A 25,567-nucleotide genomic window follows, 5' to 3' on the forward strand; every position below is an offset into this window, starting at 1 on the left:
TGTGTGTTTCACCCGCGAGATGGTCGCTCATGGAGACGCAATTCGAAATAGCCGGTTCTACGAGTAAAACCCGAGATAAACCATATTTCGAAATCTATCGAAAATCAACTATGAATGCTACAGATCTCAAAAGGTATGAGAGTTGTGGTTCACTTACAATTACACAGTTTATTGCTTACTACGTTAACCAAATTACCAAAACCATATCTCAATAAAAAGACAAGAACAACTTGGCTATTGCCAGTCTATGTATAATAAAATAAGGAAAAATCCACAAACCTTACGATCTCTCAGCAAGTAAGCATATCTCGTAAAGTCAGACCTCGTTGTTTCGCGACGTGATATCGAAACATCATTTCAAGGGCTACGTACTTGCTGCGGGGCACTTTCGAATTGGATTTTTTTATTGAAATTCGTATACCTGTTCGCGACGCGTATAATCCCGTGTAATAATGCCGTCTCTAAAACCGGCTTTACACATAAGAGTAATAAACTGTATTTTTTCTCCGATTTCACGACGGAGACTGGCAATACCTGAGTGGCTTTTCTACTTTTATAATGACGCGGTTTGGCTACTTGTCGAATTTTTTCTCATTTCAGATGTTTTTAGATAAATTTAATTATTTTTTGCGTAAAGTACAGAGCGAGCACCGAATAGCGCGGCCAATATGATGCGCATCCAAGGTAAAGGTCGAGCTGAATTCGTAAGACGACTTTTGCGTCACACGTAGCGCACACTGCCGGATGCAGTGTGTCGGTATATAAACCATACGTTTGTACGTGTTCATGATGATTTGCATGATTGCTGTACCCACCTTAACCTTGAACTCACACGTTCGTGCGAGTGACTCTTTTAGGCAGAGGCTGTAAATAAACCAAGGGGGGCTCCACCACCTCCCACCCTTGCTATCTTTTCTGACATACACGGCAAAGCATCGATACACTCAGCTTTGCGTGCCTAATGCTTCTATCGGAAACGCGTGTGAACTCACTCGAAGTTCGTAGCCCGCGACTGGATGTCGAAATAGCTTCGACAGTTCTTTTTACTTTTATTAAAAGAAATTGATCGATACATTTCACTTGTGCCATGATCGGGACAGTTTTTCTACTATGCTTGTTCGTTTTAACAAACGGTCAATTTTTCGCCGGTAAGAATAAGTTTTGCTGCGAAAATACCTCCGACAGTCGGTTATGGCTGTCAACCACCCTCGAAACGCGTCAGACATTGCAGGCCGAGAACCCCGCCGATCTCCAAAGGGCAGTACCGGTGTCGCAAGGTTCTTCGTGGTGGACCGACTTCCCCGTTCTGCCGTTGGTATTCGCCAATTCAAACACGATTCCAAAGGGTCGTTGCAGGAAGCAAGTCCAACGGTACCTCAAGGAACTCGCCAATTCCACGTTGTGGGCCGTCCAGAGTAAGCTTATTTCGATCATTTTCGATATTCGCCGACGACGCGGGCAATGGCTACAATTCGTTTTCCCCCGTTTCCAATAAGTAGAAACGCCGATGGATTGAGGGCATTGCGCCTGATGCGCGCCGAGTACCTATAAAGATGTCAAAGCGCATTTCAGGATTTCTGATGTGATGCATTGAATTTTGCTAAGAACGCGAAACGGGTGATAATAACAGCAGCTTGGCTTCCCATCATATCACCGTCGTTTTTGCATACGAAACAGCGATGAGAAATACCTCATATTATCTGCAGTCACTGCCGGTATAAATTGTTGCACTAACGTATTTTGTATATCGAGTCAAAAACGGTTCCTTTACTTTGCCTCAGTCTGCCAACACTGCGACGTATCGAAGAGATCAACAAGCATTGAAGATGATTCAGAATTGATGGCTCAATTCTTGGAGTAGTAATTCGACCTGGACTTAAACCGAGGGTTGTTTTGATACCGATTAGCAATAGTTGAAGATATTATTGGCAATCAGCATTCGATGATATCTTTTGTTATCCTGGCACAAGTCAACACGTCATCAAAACTTCGATGGTTTCGTGAATTCAAATATAATTTGCTACCTTATGTTGTCCTCGAGTGACATTTTAATATTTTCCATGTATGTGTACGAATACCACACCCATGTAATGGCTATACCATGAGCTGGCTGTATTTGGTCTCATATAGTTGGTTTAACTTTATCCATGGACTTCTCATAACTTTGAGCCTGAAAATTTAACATAATGTCAATGGCCAACAATATTTGTGTAACCTTAGCAGTTTAACGGATTTCGTTTCAGTCGAATACAAATATATCGCATAACCTGTTTTCGGTTTCAATCGCACTAATGCTGTACGCGAAAATGATAGTTTCTTATGTCCGTCACAATCTGGGCCTATACCTACGCATAACATAATCTTCTATGATAGTACAGGTCTACCTTGAAGAACCGGTTGACCGAACATTATGGGTTTTCCCAGTTTTTGTGCCTAAACTGGCAGCGACATACAACCGACCATAGTACCCAGAAATTGGTGCCCGGAGTATTTTTTGGGACCTTGATTTTATCTCAGAACTTATTATTTCAATTTGCCACCCCCTGAGGGTGAAAACAGAGTTGAGTCGGGATGAATTTTCAGTCTTGTTGTTAATTTTTTTTCTTACAATAACACTGAAACCCCCGAATAACAAGTTTCAAAAGACTTATTCCATTTCTTGGGTTTTTGGTACAAGGCTGTTGAGGCCTAGTCCTAATTACCGGTATTTGAAGCCCCCATTTAGGATCCCTCATAATGAATTTTTCAATTTTATTTTTAAATTTGAATCAGCAAAGCTCAAAATAGTAGCGTACCAATTCTTGTTCAAATCCATCGGAAAACATCAGATTTATTCAAAAATGTACTTATATGATCCTTTACCAGTCAACCGGGTAATGTATTTGGGTAAGAAGTGAGAGGTATCTTTGTCGATTTTCCTCTCTCTACTTGATCAGCTGAATATAATCATCTGTGTAAATCGTATAACTCGAAGACCATCGCACTTGTATTGATTGATATACGAATGATTTACACAAGGAATACGAACTTGATAGAACCTGAAACTTCCTGTTCATTGTCTTAACTTTGTGCGATTTGCCAACCTCAAATCTTTACCATCGAATAAATTGGAATATTTTTAGACAGAGTCAGGCATTTCATGTATTTTTTTTTTGCACATTGCGATCGACTAGTTCAATAGCCACGATCGACCGGTTGGCCGTTCATAATTTACATTGTCTGACGTCAATGAAATTAGCAATCTATGCCTAAGCACATATAAGTTTGTGCAAATTGTTTGTAAATACATTTGAGGAATACGAAGTTCACTGTAACTCGACATGATCCAATACAGTAAAATATTCAAGTAACTCGTTATTATTCATTATTTTCTCAAGAAACGATATATTAAACACGTGTTCACCAAAATATGGAGATGATCAGTTAAGCAAAATCGCATTTCAAACTTTGACGATCGGACTTGAATGGTATAATTTTACTGCCGCGAACTGGGGATATCGATTATGACTGTAAATAATATCAACGGATAATTATAAAAGATACCGAGAAATCGTTGGAAAAACGAAAAAAACCGAATCTCCCGCATAGTTGAGTGCCAAAAAACCTTTTCAGTGTTCGACGCCTCAACGAAGTATCCGGACGGCGTGCTTCACGGTCAAACGATACATCTGGGAAGCTTTGACCAATGCTACAACTTGCGAGCGGAACTTCCGCCGGATGAATTCTCTGACATTGGAGAGCCTGACGAGGTCGAGGGTCGCTACTGTTTGGTTCGCTTACGGTACCAGCGGAAAGATGTGGAACCTAAACGCCCGAAAACCTTCACCCTTGACTTCGATCCAAATCTGTCCGTCTGGAACGCGATTGACGTGAGCAAATTTCATTAAGGAGATGATTCACTTCCAACACCAGCTCTGTCGGAGTGAATTGTTAAATCAAAGCACACGCACGGAGTCCCGTCCATCCTCGTGCACACAATTATGACTCTATTCGAATTTTCTTTGATCTCCACAGTACACGGGAGACTTTCGCCGTGTCAAACGACACTCTGTGTACCTGTCGCTTTGCGTTCCGGCCAGCTGCAGCTCTCAAGATGTTACGACGGCGTTGACGGAGCCCTTGAAGGAGTTGGCGAACGCCCGGCAAATACAACTGGACGTCACAGTAAAGCCGTCGCTTTGCCAAGCACGTACTGACGTCCCTGAGGATTTCACCGTGGGGGCAAAGGTTTTTCTGTAAGAAAAGTCGAAATTATTTCACGGCCAAGGTATACGGTCGCTGAAGCCGACTGACAATAACGTGACGAACAATTTTCCATCCAGTTTCATCGTTGCGGGACTGTTTGTCCTTGTGGTAGCGAGTTCATGGTACGACAGCAGCGTCTATTCTTCGGAGGAAGCGGTCAAGGACAACGAACCCAGAGACCTTTTTCTCTCTTTTTCCGCACAACGTAACTTGCGCTCGATTTACGCCAATGAGAGTTCTCACCCTGGTCTTGATTGCATTAATTTAATCCGTTTTTTCTTCACGGCATGCGCAATGTTTGGACACAGATCGATGCAGTACTACGGCTACCCGCTCGTGGAGTCAACGTACCTCGAAAAGGTCAGTGCATGTTTCTTACAGGGGCGACAGTAGTGCATCGCACCTTACTTGCTTATTACCACATCAAGTCACTCACTTACTTCTAAGCACGTCAACTGTGCGATTATCCGCTATTTTGGATTGGCCCCATCAGGCCTACACCGTACCTTTTTCGATGATGGTATTCAACGGAACGATTATCATCGACGGATTCTTCAGTATCGGAGGTCTTCTTGCAGCCTACGGTGCGCTTCGTGATCTTGATCGGAGTAAACGATTGAATTTTACCGCGCTCATACTCAATAGATTTCTACGGTGGGTCGACGAGCGCGCCTCGCTCTCGTGATCATTAAACATACGGCGGTAAAGAAAGATCCAGAGATAAAGATTCGCATGATATTACCGCAGGTTGACACCCCTCTACATGTTGGTCGTCTTATTCAATGCTACCCTGATGCCGATGATGGGATCCGGTCCGTACTGGGAAGCCAGGGTGGGTTTTGAAAGAGATAATTGCGCGAAAAACTGGTGGGCTAATCTCTTATACGTCAACAACTACGTGCGTCCCGAGGAGATGGTCAGTATTGCGTCGCTGTAGACGGTTCCTCACCTTCATTATTCTTCACTAGTCAGCGCGTGCTTTCTGTTGCACCGTCAGTTGTAACAAATTGACGTGTAACGTTTTGTCTACTTCTGTTCGCAGTGTATGTTTCAATCCTGGTATTTATCGGTCGATTATCACCTTTACATCATGGGACTCTTAGTCTTATGGGCTTATTGGAAGCTTCCGAGAAGACTGGGCTACCCGTTCCTCTGTAGTTTGATTGCACTGGGCATTGCCATTCCCTTCTTCATTACCTACGTTCAGGACCAACAGCCAGTATTCATTTTATTGCCTACGTAAGTAAAAATCACACCTATTGAATTGACAATTCATTCGTAATCATAGACCGCCTCGTAGAATCACCGAAAATCTTCGTACACGAACAACGAGCATCAGCTATCTTTTCTTGAAATATCCGTATCATCGCCAATATTGGAAAGTTTATCATGTAATTCTCCATCGTTCTCCAGGCTACCGGAAGTTAGAAAAGATCCATACTTCCTTGGTCAGTATATCAAATCGCATACAAGAATCGGTTCCTACATGGTTGGCGTTTTGGCTGGGGCGATTATCTACGACCATAAAGATGCCACGTGGAGACTCCCCAAGGTAATGATAAGAGAAAAAAAACAACCCGACGACGAGAAATTGAATGTTCTCAAAAATATATCATTCTGCGATTTAGGCGTGGTCGCGATTTCTTTTTATTTTACTGGCAGTCGGATTCACTATCGTCAGCGAGTCTTTGGCTGCTAAGTATTTTGACCCCAATAGTGAGCTGCACCCACTCGAGACGGCCGCCTACGCCGGGTTTCACAGAGCAGCGTTTGCTCTTGGAATATGTTCGATCGTTGTTCTGATTACAATTGGCGATGGTTTGGGTAAGTTGACGGATCTTGCGGATTCCGAAACGCGATGGAAATTACCTTCTACTTGAATATACAAAATGATGAAATATTTCGTTCGTTACATTTTCAGACTTTCATCGCAACTTTATGACACCACGATGGGTCCCGCCCCTTGCAAGACTCGCTTACGGTGCTTACCTTGTCCACAATATTAAGCAAATCTATGATATCGGTGCTACTAGAAACCCCCGCGTATTTTCCCTCAACGACTGGGTAAGTTGCAGTTCATTCAATATACATGTACAGTGTACACACATATACCCATGTTGCATTGCTATTCATACGTAATTCTGGAAGCATAAACAGTTGACCTCATCTTAGCGTCATTGTATATTTCGAAACGAACGAGCAAAGTTTCCAAGTTCCTTCGTTGCAGCTCTCGAATTTCCTGGCAGACATGTTCTACACTTTTGGTATATCCCTGCTACTATCAGTGGTTGTCGAATGGCCGATACGAAAGATGGAGCAGGTCGTACGAACGAAACAATGAAGCAAATGTCCCGCGAAACAGTGAGTGCCTTCCCAAGAAAGGAAAATATTCATAATACATAACATAACAGTCAGGTAGGCCAAAGTTCCATTATCTTGGTATTGTCTGATAAAACAGTACATCAGATATAGATTTCACCCTGCGCCTGTTGGTTACTTGATAGTGTAGACTGGAGTGTAAGATTCGAATTTTGCCGCTCGTACTACGCTACAACTGCATCTTATTTTTTTATTTTCAGATCGAATTCCGACGACATCAAAAAGAGCAACTGAAAATGACCTAAGCATAATTACGTAAATTGCCGCCTTATGCATTGTATGATATATGTATAGGTAAACTCGTGGTTGGTATATCGGTGTCGTAGTACAAATACTTGCATATCCCCAGTTTGTAATTTTGCATCAAGTTATTCTTATAAAAAGAGTCATTCGTCTCAAACACCATAGGATTCGTAGTACCTACATAATTTGGAGTGGCTTAGAACGAGGATGTGGAATAAAATCTCATAAACAAGTTAATGCATTATATTAAGTCAACACCGAGAAGGGCAAGTTATATATCAACCAAGATAAATTTGCGGTTTGCACTTAACTGACGCACGTGAAATTAAACAGCTATCATCTTTATAATTGTAATCAGATACCAAACTGGCAGGGGACTCTGGGTGAATTTGTAATAACTCTGTGAGTGAATTTCTGGAGGAGAATAAAAATAGGAAGGATACACCCTTAACCTAACACATGCAAACTCACCAATATTATCAACTAATGAAGAATTTACTCGGATATTTCAGCTACAGTCTAGTAAGAAACAAAACAATAAGACTGAATTTATACAACAAATGGGGTCATCAAGTATATCTGCGAATTTTCAGTTCTTCAATTTTTTAATAATTTCAAATTTGCCACAGTGATGGAGAGTTTACCCTGAAAGATTATTTACAAGAAGTCATGACCGTAGACGCTTGCCAATTTTTTTACAATGTTTTACCGATAGAATACCAAACGATGTACATTAGATAAATTATGAATTTTCATTTGAATAAAATTGGTCAAATGTTCATTACAGTTCATTCTTAATCCATCGTAGGAAAATAGTACACATTATGCAACAAGGAAATAATCGACATTTATTCCCGTGTTGCGTATAGGACTTTATTTCCGACTCAACCCGGGATACAAGTTGATTAGTGGGATTCAATATTTTTTTGCAATATTGTGTGTAGAATTCAGAAGAGGGGTTGATAAAGATAAAGAACATTCTAAAGAATACATACAAACAGCATATGGATGTAAGTTGGCGGCAGAAGAGCGGCGGTGGGAAAAAAAATATTATCTGGCATTTACTCTATAGATATTAGCAATATCAATGATTTACAAAACGAATAATCGATGTTTTTTTTTAGATTCATAGTCGTCTTTTGAAATTAAAAATTTCATTACGAATTATATTTGCAGCCTCAACAATTAATGCAATGAATAAACAATATTTACATTTTTCACAGTACGAGTTGTCTTTTAAATTCCAGTTTATATTTTCAGGCAATCTATTGCGTATGCTATCGTTTTTAGGGAAATTTCGAAGTTTTGGATTTTACGCACGCTGTATCAAAAAGTGACATTTCAAAAAATTTAAGAAACTTTTCAGTAAGAAATAGGTCGAAACTTAGAAAAAAAGCGGGAAAAGACCAGAAAAAATGAAAAACTTGTTTCCAGGAGTTATGAACTTTTTTTATGATAGTATAAGACGGAATAAAATCACAATTCTGTCCCGATTTTCAGGTAAACAATATCGAACAATTAATCACATCGATACTAAAAATTATAACGGAGCACGTTGCGTAGATCCTGTAGACACCAGCTGGTGAAATATAAAAGTAAACGTGTGTTTCGACGAAACCTGTAAATTTGTGAACTAAGAGTAAGAACGCGCGAATCTATAGATAAGGGGTGAATCGTTACCAGGGAAACAAGCTAGCCGTGGCTTTTGTATCGACGTAACGTTAGTAACATAGTCTAAAATCGAATTACCCACATGAAAGTAAACTCTGCATAAAAGCGAAAAAAAAATTGGGAAATGTTAACATTTGCATAAGAAAATTAGAAAAAGAAATATTAATAATAATAAAACATGTAAATCGGTCTGCAATTCGTACAGTGAATACGGTTCAACGCCGTTTTATGATTCGAATAATAAGTTTGAGTGAAAGATGCCTCATCTTGTTTTGAATAATTTGATGAGAGAACATTTGAATTGCGATTAAGGTCTCCTCGGCGCCAAAGTTCGCAATAAACAAAGAGTAAAACTCAAAACAGTGGAAAAAAAATGGAAACGCAATACGTGTACACAAAAAGCCGGGCCCAATTTGGACGCTGGTGTTCCTTCTCGGACAGCGGTCCCAATACGATGGTCAACATTCAGTCGGAACCATCCCTGATGCACAATTTCATCAGAAAAAATCCTATCACCCAGGGCACGCAATGTAGCAAAATATTCGCCCAGCACGAGGTAAGCTAGATTTTGCCAAAGGACCGAAACTTTTCATCTTCACCTTCACCTTCATTGTTGTGCGTCACTAATTTTGGGCGACGGCTCTTTTCACAAACATTGTTCGTTATCTCTTCAGGTAAACACGACAACGGCAACGTACAAGGAGGGCGGTATGCATCACGTCGAAGGTGGATGGCCGAAGGACGTGAACACTCACGATTTGGAACAGACGGTTCGTTACAGACGTAAAATAGAGAAGGACGAACTGTACATTCATACGATGCTTCAGTTGTTACCGGTGAGCGAGATGACATTCGAAATTGTGATTTGTCCCGAGTAAAAATGTCGTTTTCTTCTTCGCAACTTCTCCTTTTTGTTTCCCGGGAGCCCATGGAACATTACATCCTGCAAAACAACGTTTGCGACATATACGAGCAGTATTTTCACGACACAGAGGCAGCCCCGTTGGTTCAAAAGACTTTCTCGAGAACTGTCAATGTCTACAGAGATCCTCTACCCGTAAAACGTTCCATCACCCACATGTCCTGGTCTCCCGATCAAGGAACGAGACTCGCTGTAAGTTATTGTGATACGGATTTCAAGAGGACGATGAATTCCAGCCCATATTCTTACATTTGGGACGTAGGTGAGTGAAAGGCGTTCGGTTTGTTGCGATGTAACTTCATACAGTTGTTGCCGATAATGGTGTTGGCAAATAACGAGCTTCGAATATCGCGTTCCAGAAAATCCGAACAATCCGTTCATGGCTCTGAAACCCTTCTGCCCGAACCTGACTATGGAATACAACCCAAAAGACAGTAACGCGCTGGTTAGCGGCATGACGTCCGGACAAGTTGCGTCTTGGGATATTCGACGGGGTTCGGAACCAGTCGAGACAAGCTTGGTGGAACACAGTCACCGAGAGCCGTGCAGCAAAGTTTTATGGATAAATTCAAAGACGGGGACGGAATTCTTCAGCGCTTCTAATGACGGACAGGTATAAGCAATGACAGCAGATGACTGGTCAAATAATTACCGAGCGAATCGAAGGATAATCCGGTACCTTCCAACTTCAGATAAAATGGTGGGATACCCGAAAATTACAAAGTCCGACCGAGAATTTGGTTATTGATTTGCTCAAGCCGGAGGAACAGGATGTTGGCAGGGCGACAGGCATTTCGGCCTTGCAGTTTGAACCGTCTATGGGTACAAGGTTCATGTGTGGTTTGGAAAACGGTAACTAAATTTGTTCTGTAATGGGAGAGTAACGCGCGGACTTAAAAATTTCGCATAATATTACTGCCACTGAATTGAAGGGTTGGTGATATCCGGAAACCGTAAGGGAAAAACACCCGGAGAGAAAATAGCGACTAGATTCAAAGCCCAGTACGGACCAGTAATCAGCGTTGAACGTAATCCAACTTTTGTAAAAAATTTTTTGACCGTTGGAGATTGGACGGCGAGAATTTGGTCTGAGGATTGTAGGGAATCGTGTATTGCGTGGACACCGTGAGTAAAAGCATTCAATAGCGTTACTTCGTTCGAAGTCTGATCAGCGACTGTGAAACTCGTATTTTTTTTTCTTTGCAATAGAGGCCATAGAGATTTATTGACTAGCGGTGCTTGGAGCGCAACTCGGTTTTCCGTATTTTTTCTAACCAAAATGGACGGGACTTTGGATGTGTGGGACATACTTGTGCAGCAAGATTCGCCTGTTCTCAGCGTTAAGGTGAACATAAACAAATAGATCAATTTTCCCGGTAACATGAGTCGATCAGTTCACTCGGCAAACTATTTTGCTTAATACTTTTTTTATTATCATATTTATTTTGTGAGCGCAACAGGTTTGCGACGAGGCTCTGACTTGCATCAGGCCTCACGTTGAAGGTAATCTTGCTGTGGTAGCCAGCAGAAATGGAACAGCGTACCTAGTCGAGTTTTCCGAGGCTCTGACGATTAATCAAAAAAACGACAAGCTTCTATTGACTGCGGTAAGCAGCAAATAAGCTCTACTATGAAGCACGTGCCATCTGCTTTCAAGCCTATGGAAATATTGTTCATTCGAGACTGATTTTTCAGCTATTAGAAAGAGAAACGCGGAGAGAAAAGGTGATCGAGGCTAAAAACAGGGAAACGCGTTTGAAACTGAAGACCGGGCGGCTCGAGGCGGAAACGGAGACGCAAGAAAGTTTGAACGCAAAGCTGGATGCGAGCAAAGCGATAGAGAGTCAAAAAGCAACGGAGGCAGATCCACTTACAATACAGTGCGAGTTGGATTACCAGCAAGCCGTTGACGCGGTAACGTCGCATCTTTTCCTTTTTTTAAATTGCGCAAAGCATTTAATTTCATTGTTATCATTCATTTATAGGAAATAGTACGGCAAACTTCGATGGAAAATTCTGAAGTGAATAACAATACAGTGCAAAATGGATTGCCCGCAGCTCATTGAGGGTGACTTGTCGCAGTGATGTCGATTAAAATCTCGAAAAGCTAGTCGAAGAGCTTATGATGGACAAGCTCTATGGAATACAATGCGAGCAACGTATCAAAAATTACAGCCAAAAAACGAAATATTTCCTTCGTAATAACTTCGCTGCTGGTCCTTTGAAATCTTCGATGTCTTTTTTGGGTTTCTATGGGTCAATTAGTCTGTAAAAAGTCGTAAAAATCGATTCTGAGACAAAAAGTTTCCGAGCTCTGAACATCGCAATCAAAGAAACAAGGCTAACCCCGTTGGAATTTTTCATTCGAAATTCAACCGATTTTCAAAAAGCAGAATTGTTTTTTGAAAAGTGTTAGTATGGAAAAAACTTAGAGTAACTGTAACACATCACGGCTGCGCTAATTTTGATCGAGATGAAATGGATGCTCCGTATGTGAGACGGTATTTAACGCAGTGTCCTGATTTAAAGACCTAAGAAGTTTATTGTCTGGGATTTATTATTTTTTTTTTTTGGTAGGGAGAGAAAGAAAGAAGCTTCTCAAAACCTCGAATGTATTTTAACAAACATTTAAAACTTACGAGCGAAAATTTTTATCGTCCAACTGTCGCAGAACAACAGCGTTATTAGCTGACTCGTTAACTGAAGAATACATCTTTGGTCAACGGCGGACCATCGAAGGGCCTAGCCGCCTGAGTCTGGAATCGGTAGGAAAGATAAAGTGCGTATTTCTTGTCTGAAGGGTGAAAACTAAAATCATTATACATCATATCATATCATCACACATCATGCATCATCGTACATCATTAAAGTTCGAAACCTAAGTTTAAATGTTCGAATCTTCGGATGTTCAGAAAGTGACGTCACCCAAAATTTTTTTTCTCCTGCCGTTACCGATCTATATAGACGAAAATCAGCTAGCCGAATTCCTCAGTCAGGAAACAACTGCTCAGTAGAGAGGACGTACGAGAATCGCGCTCCGCAGATCTCGACACCGGGTTCTCTACCTCCGTGGTTCCTACACTCCGGGTCCGCTACCTGGTGAAACTCGACTTCCGGGACAAGCGCTCCGTGGTTCCTGTGCTCCAGGTCCGCTACCAGGTGAAACTCGACTTTCAGGTTAAGCGCTCCGTAGTTTCTGTGCTCCAGGTCCGCTACCTAGTGAAACTCGACTTCCGGGATAAGCGCTCCGTGGTTCCTGTGCTCCAGGTCCGCTACCAGGTGAAACTCGACTTTCAGGTCAAGCGCTCCGTAGTTTCTATGCTCCAGGTACGCTACCTGGTGAAACTCGACTTCCGGGATGAGCGCTCCGTGGTTTCTGTGCTCCAGGTCCGCTACCTGGTGAAACTCGACTTCTGGGACAAGCGCCCCGTAGTTTCTGCGCTCAAGGTCCACTACCTGGTGGAACTTCGCTTCCAGGACAATCGCGTCGTGGTTCCTATGCTCAAGGTACACTACCTGCAGAAAATCGACTTCCTGGACAAGCGCTCCGTAGTTTCTGCGCTCAAAGTCCGCTACCTGGTGAAACTCGACCTGCAGGATGACCGCTCCGTGGATCCTACGCTCCAAGTCGACTACCTGGTGAAACTCGACTTCCAGGACAAGCGCTTTGTAGTTTCCATGCTTCAGGTCCGCTACCTGGTGAACCTCGACTTCCAAAACGAGCGCTCCGTAGTTCTGGCCGTCCAAGTCCTCCACCTGGTGGATTTTGACGGCCAGAAAATGCACTCCGTAGTTCTGGCAGTCCAGTTTCTTGACCTGGTGACTTTTGACCAAGCGCTACGTAGTTTCTGCGCTCCAGGTCCGCTTCATGGTGAAACTGGACTTCCAGAACAAGCGCTCCATAGTTTCTGCGCTCAAGGTCATCAAACCAATACGCATGCTTCAGATAACTTTTTGAATCGGAGAAAAGAACCGAACGACCAGGATCAAAAAATTGCAATTGGTGAGTGGTTGGCATTGTATACATCGAAATACATGACAATAACGTCGTTCAATTAGAGCTAAAATTGTTGTGCGTAGTGTTTCAAATCTGTCAGCACTGAGCTAATCGTTCTGTGGTATTTTTTGATGAAATTTATTGTCACAAAATCACAATACGTTATACTTACATGCATGTGTAAACGTGATTTGTAACATTATACAAGAAAAATCTTACGTGCAGATTCGGTATGCGTCACATGCACAAAGACGGTGTTCATTCTGTATACTGCGAAACTAATACCAGAATTTTTTGGGAAGTCATCGTGCACCAGTCTCCCCTACAACTTTGTCAGATGGTAAAACACTGACAACGAGTAAGCGAGCGCACGAGCACAAAAACCAGTTACACTAGGCATCCGACTCCGAGCGAGGTTTCGCGAGCGAGTGTTTCAAAACTAGTTATTTATAATTAGCGCACCATTCTATTATCGATGTACCAAAATGACCCAAAAAACCGTGATATGATATTAATTGTTGAGCTCAAACGTAAAAAGTAACGATTTTCACCATGAAAATTCTGAACGAAAATGAATATGATTTAACGTCTTCTTCTGAGTTTTTTAGTTAATCGATGATATAAATATGGGTATATCAATAAAAAGAAATTTTGGTTTTTACATTTCAGACAAAAATCACGTACTCCATCTTTCCGGTCAATTTGAGATTCCAGCGGCGAGGCGCCTCAATGACCAGCTAATAACTTCAGCATTTTGCGACAATTGATAATGAGTAGATTTTTCTTGTACTGTACAAGTGTGAGTTGAAATACACTGAAAGTTTTAAAGAGCTTCGTGAGTTATCTGTGATCGTACCCCTACTTACACTCCTACCGCTACTCCTACTCCTACACCTACTTTGGTCCCAGATTCGATTCGTATGACCGTTGCCTGAATAATTGGACCCTCAGGAACTCGGAAAATGCAGCAAGAAGAGCGTAGGCCCAACAGGAGAGAAACGGCTAGCGAAAAAGCACCTGCTGAAAAAGGTCGAAACACAGAATCTCGTTTTTTGGCTGTAACTTTAGATGCGTTGATCGCAGCATGTTTAGACCGCGCCCAATCGATTTCTCTCGCAAAATTACGTCAAAATAGTGCATGAAAGAATTTCTTCCGGCACTTTTCAAAATCGTGAAAATTATCGCCAAAAATACAAAGGGGTTAGACTTACTTTTTCTTCGATTTTGGAGCCGAAAGTTTTTGGTCTCAGATTCGATTTGAATGAACCTCACCTGACTAATCGGACCCTCAGGATCTCGGAAAACGCAGCGAAAAGAGCGTAGGACCAACAGGAGAGAAAGGGCGAGCGAAAAAGCACCTGCTGAAAAATGTCGAAACACAGGATCTCGTTTTTTGGCTGTAACTTTAGATGCGTTGATCGCAGCGTATTGGGACTGGGCCCAATCGATTTCTCTCGCAAAATTACGTCGCAATAGTGCATGAAAGAATTTATTCCGGCACTTTTTAAAATCGCGAAAATTTTCGCCAAAAACACAAAGGGGTTAGCCTTACTTTTTTTTTGGGCAAAAAACTTTTGGTCTCAGATTCGATTTGGATGACTCTTTCTCGATTACTTGGACCCCCAGCAACTCAGAAAACGCAGCAAAAGCAGCCTAGGACCAACAAGACAGATATGGCGGCGGAAAGAGCACCAGTCGAAAAATGTCGAAAACACAGGTTCTCGTTTTTTTGCTGCAACTTCTGATGCGTTGATCGCAGCATGTTGGGACCGCGCCCAATCGATTTCTCTCGCAAATTTGCGTCGGAATAGTGCATGAAAGAATTTATTCCAGCACTTTTTAAAATCGTGAAAATTTTCGCCAAAAACACAAAGGGGTTAGCCTTACTTTTTTTTTGAGCAAAAAACTTTTGGTCTCAGATTCGATTTGGATGACTCTTTCTCGACTACTTGGACCCCCAGCAACTCAGAAAACGCAGCAAAAGCAGCGTAGGACCAACAGGAGAGAAATGGCGAGCGAAAAAGCACCTGCTGGAAAATGTCGAAATCACAGGTTCTCGTTCTTTTGCTGTAACTTCTGATGCGTTGATCGCAGCGTATTGGGACGTGGCCCAATCGATTTCTCTCGCAAAATTACGTCGGAATAGTGCATGAAAGAATTTATTCCAGCACTTTTTAAAATCGCGAAAATTTTCGCCAAAAACACAAAGGGGTTAGCCTTACTTTTTTTTTGAGCAAAAAACTTTTGGTCTCAGATTCGATTTGGATGACTCTTTCTCGACTGATTGGACCCCCAGCAACTCAGAAAACGCAGCAAAAGCAGCGTAGGACCAACAGGAGAGAAATGGCGAGCGAAAAAGCACCTGCTGGAAAATGTCGAAATCACAGGTTCTCGTTTTTTTGCTGTAACTTCTGATGCGTTGATCGCAGCGTATTGGGACTGGGCCCAATCGATTTTTCTCGCAAAATTACGTCGGAATAGTGCATGAAAGAATTTATTCCAGCACTTTTTAAAATCGCGAAAATTTTCGCCAAAAACACAAAGGGGTCAGCCTTACTTTTTTTTTGGGCAAAAAACTTTCGGTCTCAGATTGGATTTGGATGACTCTTTCTCGACTAATTGGACCTCCAGCAACTCAGAAAACGCAGCAAAAGCAGCGTAGGACCAACAGGAGAGAAATGGCGAGCGAAAAAGCACCTGCCGAAAAATGTCGAAAACACAGGTTCTCGTTTTTTTGCTGTAACTTCTGATGCGTTGATCGCAGCGTATTGGGACTGGGCCCAATCGATTTTTCTCGCAAAATTACGTCGGAATAGTGCATGAAAGAATTTATTCCAGCACTTTTCAAAATCGTGAAAATTATCGCCAAAAATACAAAGGGGTTAGACTTACTTTTTCTTCGATTTTGGAGCCGAAAGTTTTTGGTCTCAGATTCGATTTGAATGAACCTCACCTGACTAATCGGACCCTCAGGATCTCGGAAAACGCAGCGAAAAGAGCGTAGGACCAACAGGAGAGAAAGGGCGAGCGAAAAAGCACCTGCTGAAAAATGTCGAAACACAGGATCTCGTTTTTTGGCTGTAACTTTAGATGCGTTGATCGCAGCGTATTGGGACTGGGCCCAATCGATTTCTCTCGCAAAATTACGTCGCAATAGTGCATGAAAGAATTTATTCCAGCACTTTTTAAAATCGCGAAAATTTTCGCCAAAAACACAAAGGGGTTAGCCTTACTTTTTTTTTGAGCAAAAAACTTTTGGTCTTAGATTCGATTTGAATGACTCTTTCTCGACTACTTGGACCCCCAGCAACTCAGAAAACGCAGCAAAAGCAGCGTAGGACCAACAGGAGAGAAATGGCGAGCGAAAAAGCACCTGCTGGAAAATGTCGAAATCACAGGTTCTCGTTCTTTTGCTGTAACTTCTGATGCGTTGATCGCAGCGTATTGGGACTGGGCCCAATCGATTTTTCTCGCAAAATTACGTCGGAATAGTGCATGAAAGAATTTATTCCAGCACTTTTTAAAATCGCGAAAATTTTCGCCAAAAACACAAAGGGGTTAGCCTTACTTTTTTTTTTGAGCAAAAAACTTTTGGTCTCAGATTCGATTTGGATGACTCTTTCTCGACTACTTGGACCCCCAGCAACTCAGAAAACGCAGCAAAAGCAGCGTAGGACCAACAGGAGAGAAATGGCGAGCGAAAAAGCACCTGCCGAAAAATGTCGAAAACACAGGTTCTCGTTTTTTTGCTGTAACTTCTGATGCGTTGATCGCAGCGTATTGGGACTGGGCCCAATCGATTTTTCTCGCAAAATTACGTCGGAATAGTGCATGAAAGAATTTATTCCAGCACTTTTCAAAATCGTGAAAATTATCGCCAAAAATACAAAGGGGTTAGACTTACTTTTTCTTCGATTTTGGAGCCGAAAGTTTTTGGTCTCAGATTCGATTTGAATGAACCTCACCTGACTAATCGGACCCTCAGGATCTCGGAAAACGCAGCGAAAAGAGCGTAGGACCAACAGGAGAGAAAGGGCGAGCGAAAAAGCACCTGCTGAAAAATGTCGAAACACAGGATCTCGTTTTTTGGCTGTAACTTTAGATGCGTTGATCGCAGCGTATTGGGACTGGGCCCAATCGATTTCTCTCGCAAAATTACGTCGCAATAGTGCATGAAAGAATTTATTCCAGCACTTTTTAAAATCGCGAAAATTTTCGCCAAAAACACAAAGGGGTTAGCCTTACTTTTTTTTTGAGCAAAAAACTTTTGGTCTTAGATTCGATTTGAATGACTCTTTCTCGACTACTTGGACCCCCAGCAACTCAGAAAACGCAGCAAAAGCAGCGTAGGACCAACAGGAGAGAAATGGCGAGCGAAAAAGCACCTGCTGAAAAATGTCGAAAACACAGGTTCTCGTTTTTTTGCTGTAACTTCTGATGCGTTGATCGCAGCGTATTGGGACGTGGCCCAATCGATTTCTCTCGCAAAATTACGTCGGAATAGTGCATGAAAGAATTTATTCCAGCACTTTTTAAAATCGCGAAAATTTTCGCCAAAAACACAAAGGGGTTAGCCTTACTTTTTTTTTGAGCAAAAAACTTTTGGTCTCAGATTCGATTTGGATGACTCTTTCTCGACTGATTGGACCCCCAGCAACTCAGAAAACGCAGCAAAAGCAGCGTAGGACCAACAGGAGAGAAATGGCGAGCGAAAAAGCACCTGCTGGAAAATGTCGAAATCACAGGTTCTCGTTTTTTTGCTGTAACTTCTGATGCGTTGATCGCAGCGTATTGGGACTGGGCCCAATCGATTTTTCTCGCAAAATTACGTCGGAATAGTGCATGAAAGAATTTATTCCAGCACTTTTTAAAATCGCGAAAATTTTCGCCAAAAACACAAAGGGGTCAGCCTTACTTTTTTTTTGGGCAAAAAACTTTCGGTCTCAGATTGGATTTGGATGACTCTTTCTCGACTAATTGGACCTCCAGCAACTCAGAAAACGCAGCAAAAGCAGCGTAGGACCAACAGGAGAGAAATGGCGAGCGAAAAAGCACCTGCTGAAAAATGTCGAAAACACAGGTTCTCGTTTTTTTGCTGTAACTTCTGATGCGTTGATCGCAGCGTATTGGGACTGGGCCCAATCGATTTCTCTTCCAAAATTACGTCGGAATAGTGCATGAAAGAATTTATTCCAGCACTTTTTAAAATCGCGAAAATTTTCGCCAAAAACACAAAGGGGTTAGCCTTTTTGAGCAAAAAACTTTTGGTCTCAGATTCGATTTGGATGACTCTTTCTCGACTAATTGGACCCCCAGCAACTCAGAAAAAGCAGCAAAAGCAGCGTAGGACCAACAGGAGAGAAATGGCGAGCGAAAAAGCACCTGCTGAAAAATGTCGAAAACACAGGTTCTCGTTTTTTTGCTGTAACTTCTGATGCGTTGATCGCAGCATGTTGGGACCGCGCCCAATCGATTTCTCTCGCAAATTTGCGTTGGAATAGTGCATGAAAGAATTTATTCTAGCACTTTTCAAAATCGCGAAAATTTTCGCCAAAAACACAAAGGGGTTAGCCTTTCGTAGGGGAGGATCTGACACCGCCTGGCCTGATCAGGGCTATGGTAGGGTCTAGAGAGGGATGGGTGGCGGTGGCTAGCTTCGCGGAGCGGGTCATGACGGCCAAGGAACAGCGGGAGCGGTTACGACAGCGAACGCGGCGCAGCGTGCACCGCGCGACCCGCTTGAGCGGGAGAAATGGGGGTGGTTCGCGTGTAAGCGCGGGCATGACGTAGACTCGGACCTACACGGGCAGGGGTCCAAACGGATTTGCGGGACGGGACACCGGTCGACCTCAGCCCGGTCCTTAGGGTCGGGGCCGTGGTTCGGGGGTGGAGGGGAGAGGAGGGGTGCAGGGCAACTTGGAATCTGGTGCCAGGATAGGTGAGACGCTAGGCGATAGGATGACGTTAAGGTCGTTCCGGCCATGCCCCCCTCTTCTTCTTCTTCTTCTTCTTCTGCCTCTCTCTCTTCGTCCCCCGGCCCGGGGACAGCGGATGTGACGGTCGCGCCGGATACATCTTCCCCCGGATCCGCAAGGGCAGGGCGCTCATTATCGCGAACATCGAGCACCGAGTGGGGGTCTCCATTCGCTTGACAGCTCCGTTAAGCGGAGTTTTTCGTCGTAGCAGCAACAAAAGACGTCCCACCAGCGGGCAGGGTCGTCCCTCGCGAGAGGACGCTGAGCATAGGATGTAGCGGGAGGGAGCCGGGAGGCGCAACTCCCGGATAGGCGTTAGAGTAAGGTCCGCGCGTAACCGCGAAGGTGCCGGGGGGATCCCTGAGGTTATGCCTCGCGCGGTTCCGGGGAGTCCCCCCTACTCGTACCAGAGTGGCCGCTGGTTTTTTAGTGGGTGCGAGTCCCACACTACCCTGAAGCTTCTTGCGCGAAGCTCCAGGGTGTGCATAAGGCATTTTTACCAGCGTTATCAAAAAAAAAAAAAAAAAAAAAAAAAAAGGGGTTAGCCTTACTTTTTTTTTGAGCAAAAAACTTTTGGTCTCAGATTCGATTTGGATGACTCTTTCTCGACTACTTGGACCCCCAGCAACTCAGAAAACGCAGCAAAAGCAGCCTAGGACCAACAAGACAGATATGGCGGCGGAAAGAGCACCAGTCGAAAAATGTCGAAAACACAGGTTCTCGTTTTTTTGCTGTAACTTCTGATGCGTTGATCGCAGCATGTTGGGACCGCGCCCAATCGATTTCTCTCGCAAATTTACGTTGGAATAGTGCATGAAAGAATTTATTCCAGCACTTTTTAAAATCGCGAAAATTTTCGCCAAAAACACAAAGGGGTTAGCCTTACTTTTTTTTTGGGCAAAAAACTTTCGGTCTCAGATTCGATTTGGATGACTTTTTCTTAACTAATTGGACCCCCAGCAACTCAGGAAACGCAGCAAAAGCAGCGTAGGACCAACAGGAGAGAAATGGCGAGCGAAAAAGCACCTGCTGAAAAATGTCGAAAACACAGGTTCTCGTTTTTTTGCTGTAACTTCTGATGCGTTGATCGCAGCGTATTGGGACTGGGCCCAATCGATTTCTCTCGCAAAATTGTGTCGGAATAGTGCATGAAAAAATTTATTCCAGCACTTTTTAAAATCGCGAAAATTTTCGCCAAAAATACAAAGGGGTTTAATGGTTTAATGGTTTATTTTTCATCTTTTCCATGACAATATTGGAAAACATTATTGCAAAATTAAAAATAAACAAAGTCTTAAGTCCAAAACCTTAGCCTAGTTCTATATTACTATTTAAGATCTAGGGATAAAAAATTAGAACGGAGAATAGAACAGAGAAAGACGGCGAAGACAATGTCAGAAGAAAAGCAAAAAAGAAAAGAAAAGAAAGCAGAAGAAAGCTAACAAAGCAGCAACATAGAAACGTGGGAAACAGGAGGTGGAGAAGACTAGATGACGAGTCGCCATCAAGAGCGGGTCTCTTCTGTCCGGAAGAGATGCTGATATAGATCGCGTTTAAAAACAGCAAGCGTCGAGACAAACCAGAGTGCGGTAGGTAGAGAGTTCCAGTAGGTAGAGAGTTCCAGTATCGGTTAGCCTTACTTTTTCTTCGATTTTGGAGCCGAAAGTTTTTGGTCTCAGATTCGATTTGAATGACCCTTACCTGACTAATTGGACCCTCAGGAACTCGGAAAACGCAGCGAGAGGAGCGTAGGACCAACAGGAGAAAAACGGCTAGCGAAAAAGCACCTGCTGAAAAATGTCGAAAACACAAGATCTCGTTTTTTGGCTGTAATTTTAGATGCGTTGGGGTGGGGTGGGGTAGGGTAGGGTAGGGTCCTCCCACCCCACCCTCTGCTACTTTAACTCCTACTTACACTCCTACGCCTACTCCTACTCCTACTCTTACTACTCCTACTTCTACCCCTACCTACTACCCCCCACTACCTTGGACCACCTTCGTCCTCCTCGTCCTCTTCGACCTCCGCCTCCGCATTCTCCTCCTCATCCAGCCACCTTCTATCACCACCAACCATAGCCAAGCTCCTCCAACAACCACCGATAACAATCTCTTATACCTTGAATAGTAATAAATATTTTCAGTATAAGAACATATCAAAAATATTGTGTAAGGATTACTATAATTAATTAATTAATTAATAATATAGTAAATTTTATTAGCGCATTCATAGCTACTAAATTTGTGCTTGTGCGAAAAATGGATTGATATAATTTATTGTAAACATGACATGTTCGAAAAATTTTAGATGAAATATATTTAAAATTGCCATTAAGTATTATAAAAATGTTATACTCACCGTGCACAAATCCTCGATCTTCTTATCCACCTTGTACTCTTCGTCTTCCTCGTCCTCTTTCTCCTCGTCCTCCTCCTCGTCCACCTTGATCACCCGCACCACCCCTAACCACCTCCGACCGCCTCCAACCACCGCCAACCACCTCGGGTTATACCTCGAATACTAATAAATATTTTCAGTATCAGATCACATCAAAAATATTGTGTAAGGCATAATATAATTTTTTTATTGACACATTTTATCAAAATGATAATGAGGAAATACTATCCAATGAGCTACGGAGCGCGTGTCCTTGAAGTCGAGTTTCACCAGGTAGTGGACCTTGAGCGCAGAAACTACGGAGCGCTTGACCTGGAAGTCGAGTTCCTGCCGGTAGTGGACCTTGAGCGCAGGAGCTACAGAGCGCTCGTCCCGGAAGTCAAGTTTCACCAGGTAACGGTCCTGGAGCGCAGAAACCATGGAGCGCTTGTCCTGGAAGTCGAGTTCCTGCCGGTAATGGACCTTGAGCGCAGAAACTACGGAGCGCTTGTCCCGGAAGTCAAGTTACACCAGGTAGCACCTGGAGCGCAGGAACCACGGAGCGCTTGTCCTGGAAGTCGAATTCCTGCAGGTGATGGACCTTGAGCGCAGAAACTACGGAGCGCTTTTCCTGGAAATCGAGTTTCACCAGATAGCGGACCTGGAGCGCAGGAACCACGGAGCGCTTGTCCTGGAAGTCGAGATTCACCAGGAAGCCGACCTGGAGCGCACGAACCACGGAGCGCTTGTCCCGGAAGACGAGTTTCACCAGGTAACCGACCTGAAGCGCAGAAACTACGGAGAGCTTGACCTGTAAGTTGAGTTTCACCAGGTATCCGACCTGGAGCGCAGGAACCACGGAGCGCTTTTCCCGGAAGTCGAGTTTCACCAGGTAGCGGACCTGGAGCATAGAAACTACGGAGCGCTTGTCCTGGAACGCGAGTTGCACCAGGAAGAGGACCCGAAGTGCAGGAACCACGGAGGCAGAGAACCCGGTACTCGAAATCTGCGGAGCGCGATTCTCGTACGTCCTCTCTACTGAGCGGTTGTTTCCTGACTGAGGAATTCGGCTAGCTGATTTTCGTCTATATAGATCGGTAACGTCAGGAGAAAAAAAATTTTGGGTGACGTCACTTTCTGAACATCCGAAGATTCGAACATTTAAACTTTGGTTTCGAACTTTAATGGTGTACGATGATGCATGATGTATGATGATATGATATGATGTATAATGATTTTAGTTTTTACCCTTCAGACAAGAAATACGCACTTTATCTTTTCTGCCGATTCCAGACTCAGGCGGCTAGGCCCTTCGATGGTCAGGCGTTGACTAAACATATATTCTTCAGTTAGTTATTAACTGGTCAACTAATAACGCTGCCGTTCTGCGACAGTTGGATAATAAAAATTTTTGCTCGTACTTTTCAAATGTGTGTTAAAATACATTCGAAGTTTTAAAAAGCTTCGTTCTATCTCTTCCTGTCAAAAAAAAAAAAAAAAATCGCCGGCAATCACTTTTTGAGGTCTTTAAATCAGGACATTGCGTTAAATACTGTCTCATATACGGAGCATCCTATTTCATCTCGATCAAAATTAGCGCATCCGTGATGTATTGCAGTTACTCTGAATTTTTTTCCATACGAACACTTTTCGAAAAACAATTCTGCTGCTCTACCCAACGTAGATATTTCACTTGCGACTAGCTAAAACAGCGTTTCGAGTCTATGCCTACGAAAATTCAAGATCGAGAGAGCAAATGAAAAGTTGTTGGAATAATTACGAATAATAATGTTATAGAATACATGGAAGAGCAGGGGGACGAAGAGGACGAAGGTGGTCGGTGGTGATCGGAGGTGTTAGGGGTGGTTGGAGGTCTTCGGAAATGGTAGGAGGTGTTAGGCGTTGGTAGGAGGTGGCAGGGGGTGGTCGGAGGTGGCAGGAGGTGGTCGGAGGTGTTCGGAAATGGTAGGAGGTGCTAGGAGCTGGTAGGAGGTGGTTTGAGGCGGTAGGGAGCTATAGGATGTGGACGGAGATGGTAGGAGTTGTTTGGAGGTGGTAGGAGGTGGCAGGTAGTGTTTGGCGGTGGTTGGAGGCGGTAGAAAGTGTTTGGCGGTGGTTGGAGGCGGTAGAAAGTGTTTGGTGGTGGTCGGAAATGATCGGCGCTGGTCGAGGAGGACGAGGACGACGAGTGGCGCGGTGAGGGGGAGGAGCAGGAGGATGAAGGTGTTCGGAGGTGGAAGGAGGTGGTTGACGGCGGTTGGCGGTGGACGCGGTGGCCGTCGGTGGCAATTGGCGTTGGACGCGGTTACACATCTTCTCACGGGGTTGATCGAGCTGATCGACATATTTAAATCGCAGTCGACAAGTAGTCTTACGTACTCACTTTGTACCGACTCAATCTCAAGCTTCCATACCGACACTACTTTGGCTACTGCGAATGTCGGTGCGAGCCCATTAGGTAGAGTCGATAGAGCAGATCCCTCCTAAGCTCCCAGGCCCACTCGGCCGTCGAAAACTGGTCACCAAAATTTACCCAAAGGTATGCGTCCTTATATTCCTCAGTCAACGAGTTGGTGTTACAACCACGGTCTTACATACAGGTCTGGAAACTCGGTCAAAATTTTAGCGGTGGGGGTGTCCTCTTATTGAAGCACCGATCCGCTTCCGGCATAGTGGCCATGTTGAAGACAATTTGTAAATGACGGTCTCCGCGTTGGCGTTAGAGGCACGGAGCCACGGAGCATTAAAGGTATATGTTTTCCGTCAAGCGCTACGTCACGGTCCAATTTTAGTAGATGATTTTCAGCAAATTTCTCATTGCGTGGACCATTATGTTCAATTTGATTGGTTTCATATATAAATCGCGTAGACTTCATTTCCGTTTGTATTTTCTGCCTACTACGGATACTGAGGGTCTGGGCCTATCACAGCGCTACCTGGCGGCAGATTTTTTTGAAACCACTTTTTGACTCGATACCCAACCAAGATTGTGCTCCTCTTTAATGCTCCGTGCTCATAACTAATCTTCCCAAGTTACACGTCCATATTCAAGGTTCGTAATCGTGTGTCTTGCCGGCTGCTGGTGCCACGCGTCAAAATATCAGTTGTGAACGAAGAAAATATCGTAAAAACACTACAAAATGTCGGTCGTTGCAGTACTGGGAAAATTCTGGCAAGAGTATACGAAGAATACTCCGAAAAAATTGAAGATCATCGACGCGTATCTGTTCTACATATTTCTGACAGGAGTCACACAATTCGTCTACTGCTGTTTGGTCGGTACATTCCCATTCAATAGTTTCCTCAGCGGTTTTATCTCCTGCGTTTCATGCTTCGTTCTCGGCGGTAAGTGGCCCTCTTCTTCGATATCGAATAATAACGCGATATTCTTCAACTGTGCACGTATACGAAAGTGTTAGGTTAACGAATCTGTTGCACTGTACATTGATCCAAACTTGAATTCGCATGCATCCTGTCTCAATGTATTTTCATTTTTCTATTACAGTTTGCCTGCGGCTGCAGGTCAATCCGCAGAACAAAAGTCAATTCCATGGCATCAGTCCAGAGAGAGGATTCGCTGACTTCATATTCGCCCACATTATACTTCACATTGTAGTCATGAACTTCATCGGTTGAATGATACACCGTGTTTGCCGTATTGTAAAGTAAAGCTTCAACAATTTTTCTGTGTATAAATTTGAACTAATTATCTAAAGCAATGATAAGTTTTCAAACAAAATAAATTCTTTTTTCATATCAAC

General features: G+C 43.4%; 4 protein-coding genes across 4 annotated transcripts; all 4 read left to right on the top strand.

The window, feature by feature from the left end:
- Positions 1-539: 539 nt before the first annotated feature.
- Positions 540-7,648, top strand: LOC107219766 (nose resistant to fluoxetine protein 6-like). The gene is made up of 12 exons (XM_046738412.1): positions 540-1,415; positions 3,613-3,869; positions 4,015-4,235; positions 4,323-4,605; positions 4,739-4,899; positions 4,993-5,161; positions 5,288-5,484; positions 5,659-5,797; positions 5,874-6,069; positions 6,167-6,309; positions 6,473-6,606; positions 6,825-7,648. The coding sequence occupies exons 1-11, from the start codon at positions 1,088-1,090 to the stop codon at positions 6,584-6,586; spliced, it is 2,208 nt and encodes a 735-aa protein (XP_046594368.1). The 5' UTR covers positions 540-1,087; the 3' UTR covers positions 6,587-6,606; positions 6,825-7,648.
- Positions 7,649-8,860: 1,212 nt separating this feature from the next.
- Positions 8,861-11,964, top strand: LOC107220745 (dynein intermediate chain 3, ciliary). Its single transcript, XM_046730120.1, has 10 exons — positions 8,861-9,094; positions 9,213-9,374; positions 9,464-9,722; positions 9,820-10,073; positions 10,153-10,312; positions 10,393-10,585; positions 10,670-10,805; positions 10,921-11,067; positions 11,156-11,374; positions 11,446-11,964. Exons 1-10 carry the CDS (start codon positions 8,912-8,914, stop codon positions 11,524-11,526), a joined length of 1,794 nt encoding a protein of 597 aa, XP_046586076.1. The 5' UTR covers positions 8,861-8,911; the 3' UTR covers positions 11,527-11,964.
- An 867-nt stretch (positions 11,965-12,831) lies between these two features.
- On the top strand, positions 12,832-14,224 carry LOC124296631. The gene is made up of 3 exons (XM_046746696.1): positions 12,832-13,319; positions 13,380-13,463; positions 14,127-14,224. The coding sequence occupies exons 1-3, from the start codon at positions 12,959-12,961 to the stop codon at positions 14,222-14,224; spliced, it is 543 nt and encodes a 180-aa protein (XP_046602652.1). The 5' UTR covers positions 12,832-12,958.
- Positions 14,225-24,830: 10,606 nt separating this feature from the next.
- Positions 24,831-25,566, top strand: LOC107217048 (dolichyl-diphosphooligosaccharide--protein glycosyltransferase subunit DAD1). The gene is made up of 2 exons (XM_015654411.2): positions 24,831-25,151; positions 25,312-25,566. The coding sequence occupies exons 1-2, from the start codon at positions 24,947-24,949 to the stop codon at positions 25,440-25,442; spliced, it is 336 nt and encodes a 111-aa protein (XP_015509897.1). The 5' UTR covers positions 24,831-24,946; the 3' UTR covers positions 25,443-25,566.
- Position 25,567: the final 1 nt, after the last annotated feature.

This window comes from Neodiprion lecontei, chromosome 1, assembly GCF_021901455.1.
Source record: "Neodiprion lecontei isolate iyNeoLeco1 chromosome 1, iyNeoLeco1.1, whole genome shotgun sequence".
Lineage (NCBI taxonomy): Eukaryota > Metazoa > Arthropoda > Insecta > Hymenoptera > Diprionidae > Neodiprion > Neodiprion lecontei.

Bases quoted from the DNA above. Each gene is read 5' to 3' on its own strand.
- LOC107219766 (XM_046738412.1), top strand. From the start codon at position 1,088: ATGATCGGGACAGTTTTTCTACTATGCTTGTTCGTTTTAACAAACGGT. The intron at 3,870-4,014 runs GTGAGCAAATTT...TGATCTCCACAG, and splicing joins CCGTCTGGAACGCGATTGAC to TACACGGGAGACTTTCGCCG. The intron at 6,070-6,166 runs GTAAGTTGACGG...TTACATTTTCAG, and splicing joins TACAATTGGCGATGGTTTGG to ACTTTCATCGCAACTTTATG.
- LOC107220745 (XM_046730120.1), top strand. From the start codon at position 8,912: ATGGAAACGCAATACGTGTACACAAAAAGCCGGGCCCAATTTGGACGC. The intron at 9,723-9,819 runs GTGAGTGAAAGG...ATCGCGTTCCAG, and splicing joins TTCTTACATTTGGGACGTAG to AAAATCCGAACAATCCGTTC. The intron at 10,586-10,669 runs GTGAGTAAAAGC...TCTTTGCAATAG, and splicing joins TCGTGTATTGCGTGGACACC to AGGCCATAGAGATTTATTGA.
- LOC124296631 (XM_046746696.1), top strand. From the start codon at position 12,959: ATGCTCAAGGTACACTACCTGCAGAAAATCGACTTCCTGGACAAGCGC. The intron at 13,320-13,379 runs GTCCGCTTCATG...TCTGCGCTCAAG, and splicing joins ACGTAGTTTCTGCGCTCCAG to GTCATCAAACCAATACGCAT. The intron at 13,464-14,126 runs GTGAGTGGTTGG...TTTACATTTCAG, and splicing joins GGATCAAAAAATTGCAATTG to ACAAAAATCACGTACTCCAT.
- LOC107217048 (XM_015654411.2), top strand. From the start codon at position 24,947: ATGTCGGTCGTTGCAGTACTGGGAAAATTCTGGCAAGAGTATACGAAG. The intron at 25,152-25,311 runs GTAAGTGGCCCT...TTTCTATTACAG, and splicing joins TTCATGCTTCGTTCTCGGCG to TTTGCCTGCGGCTGCAGGTC.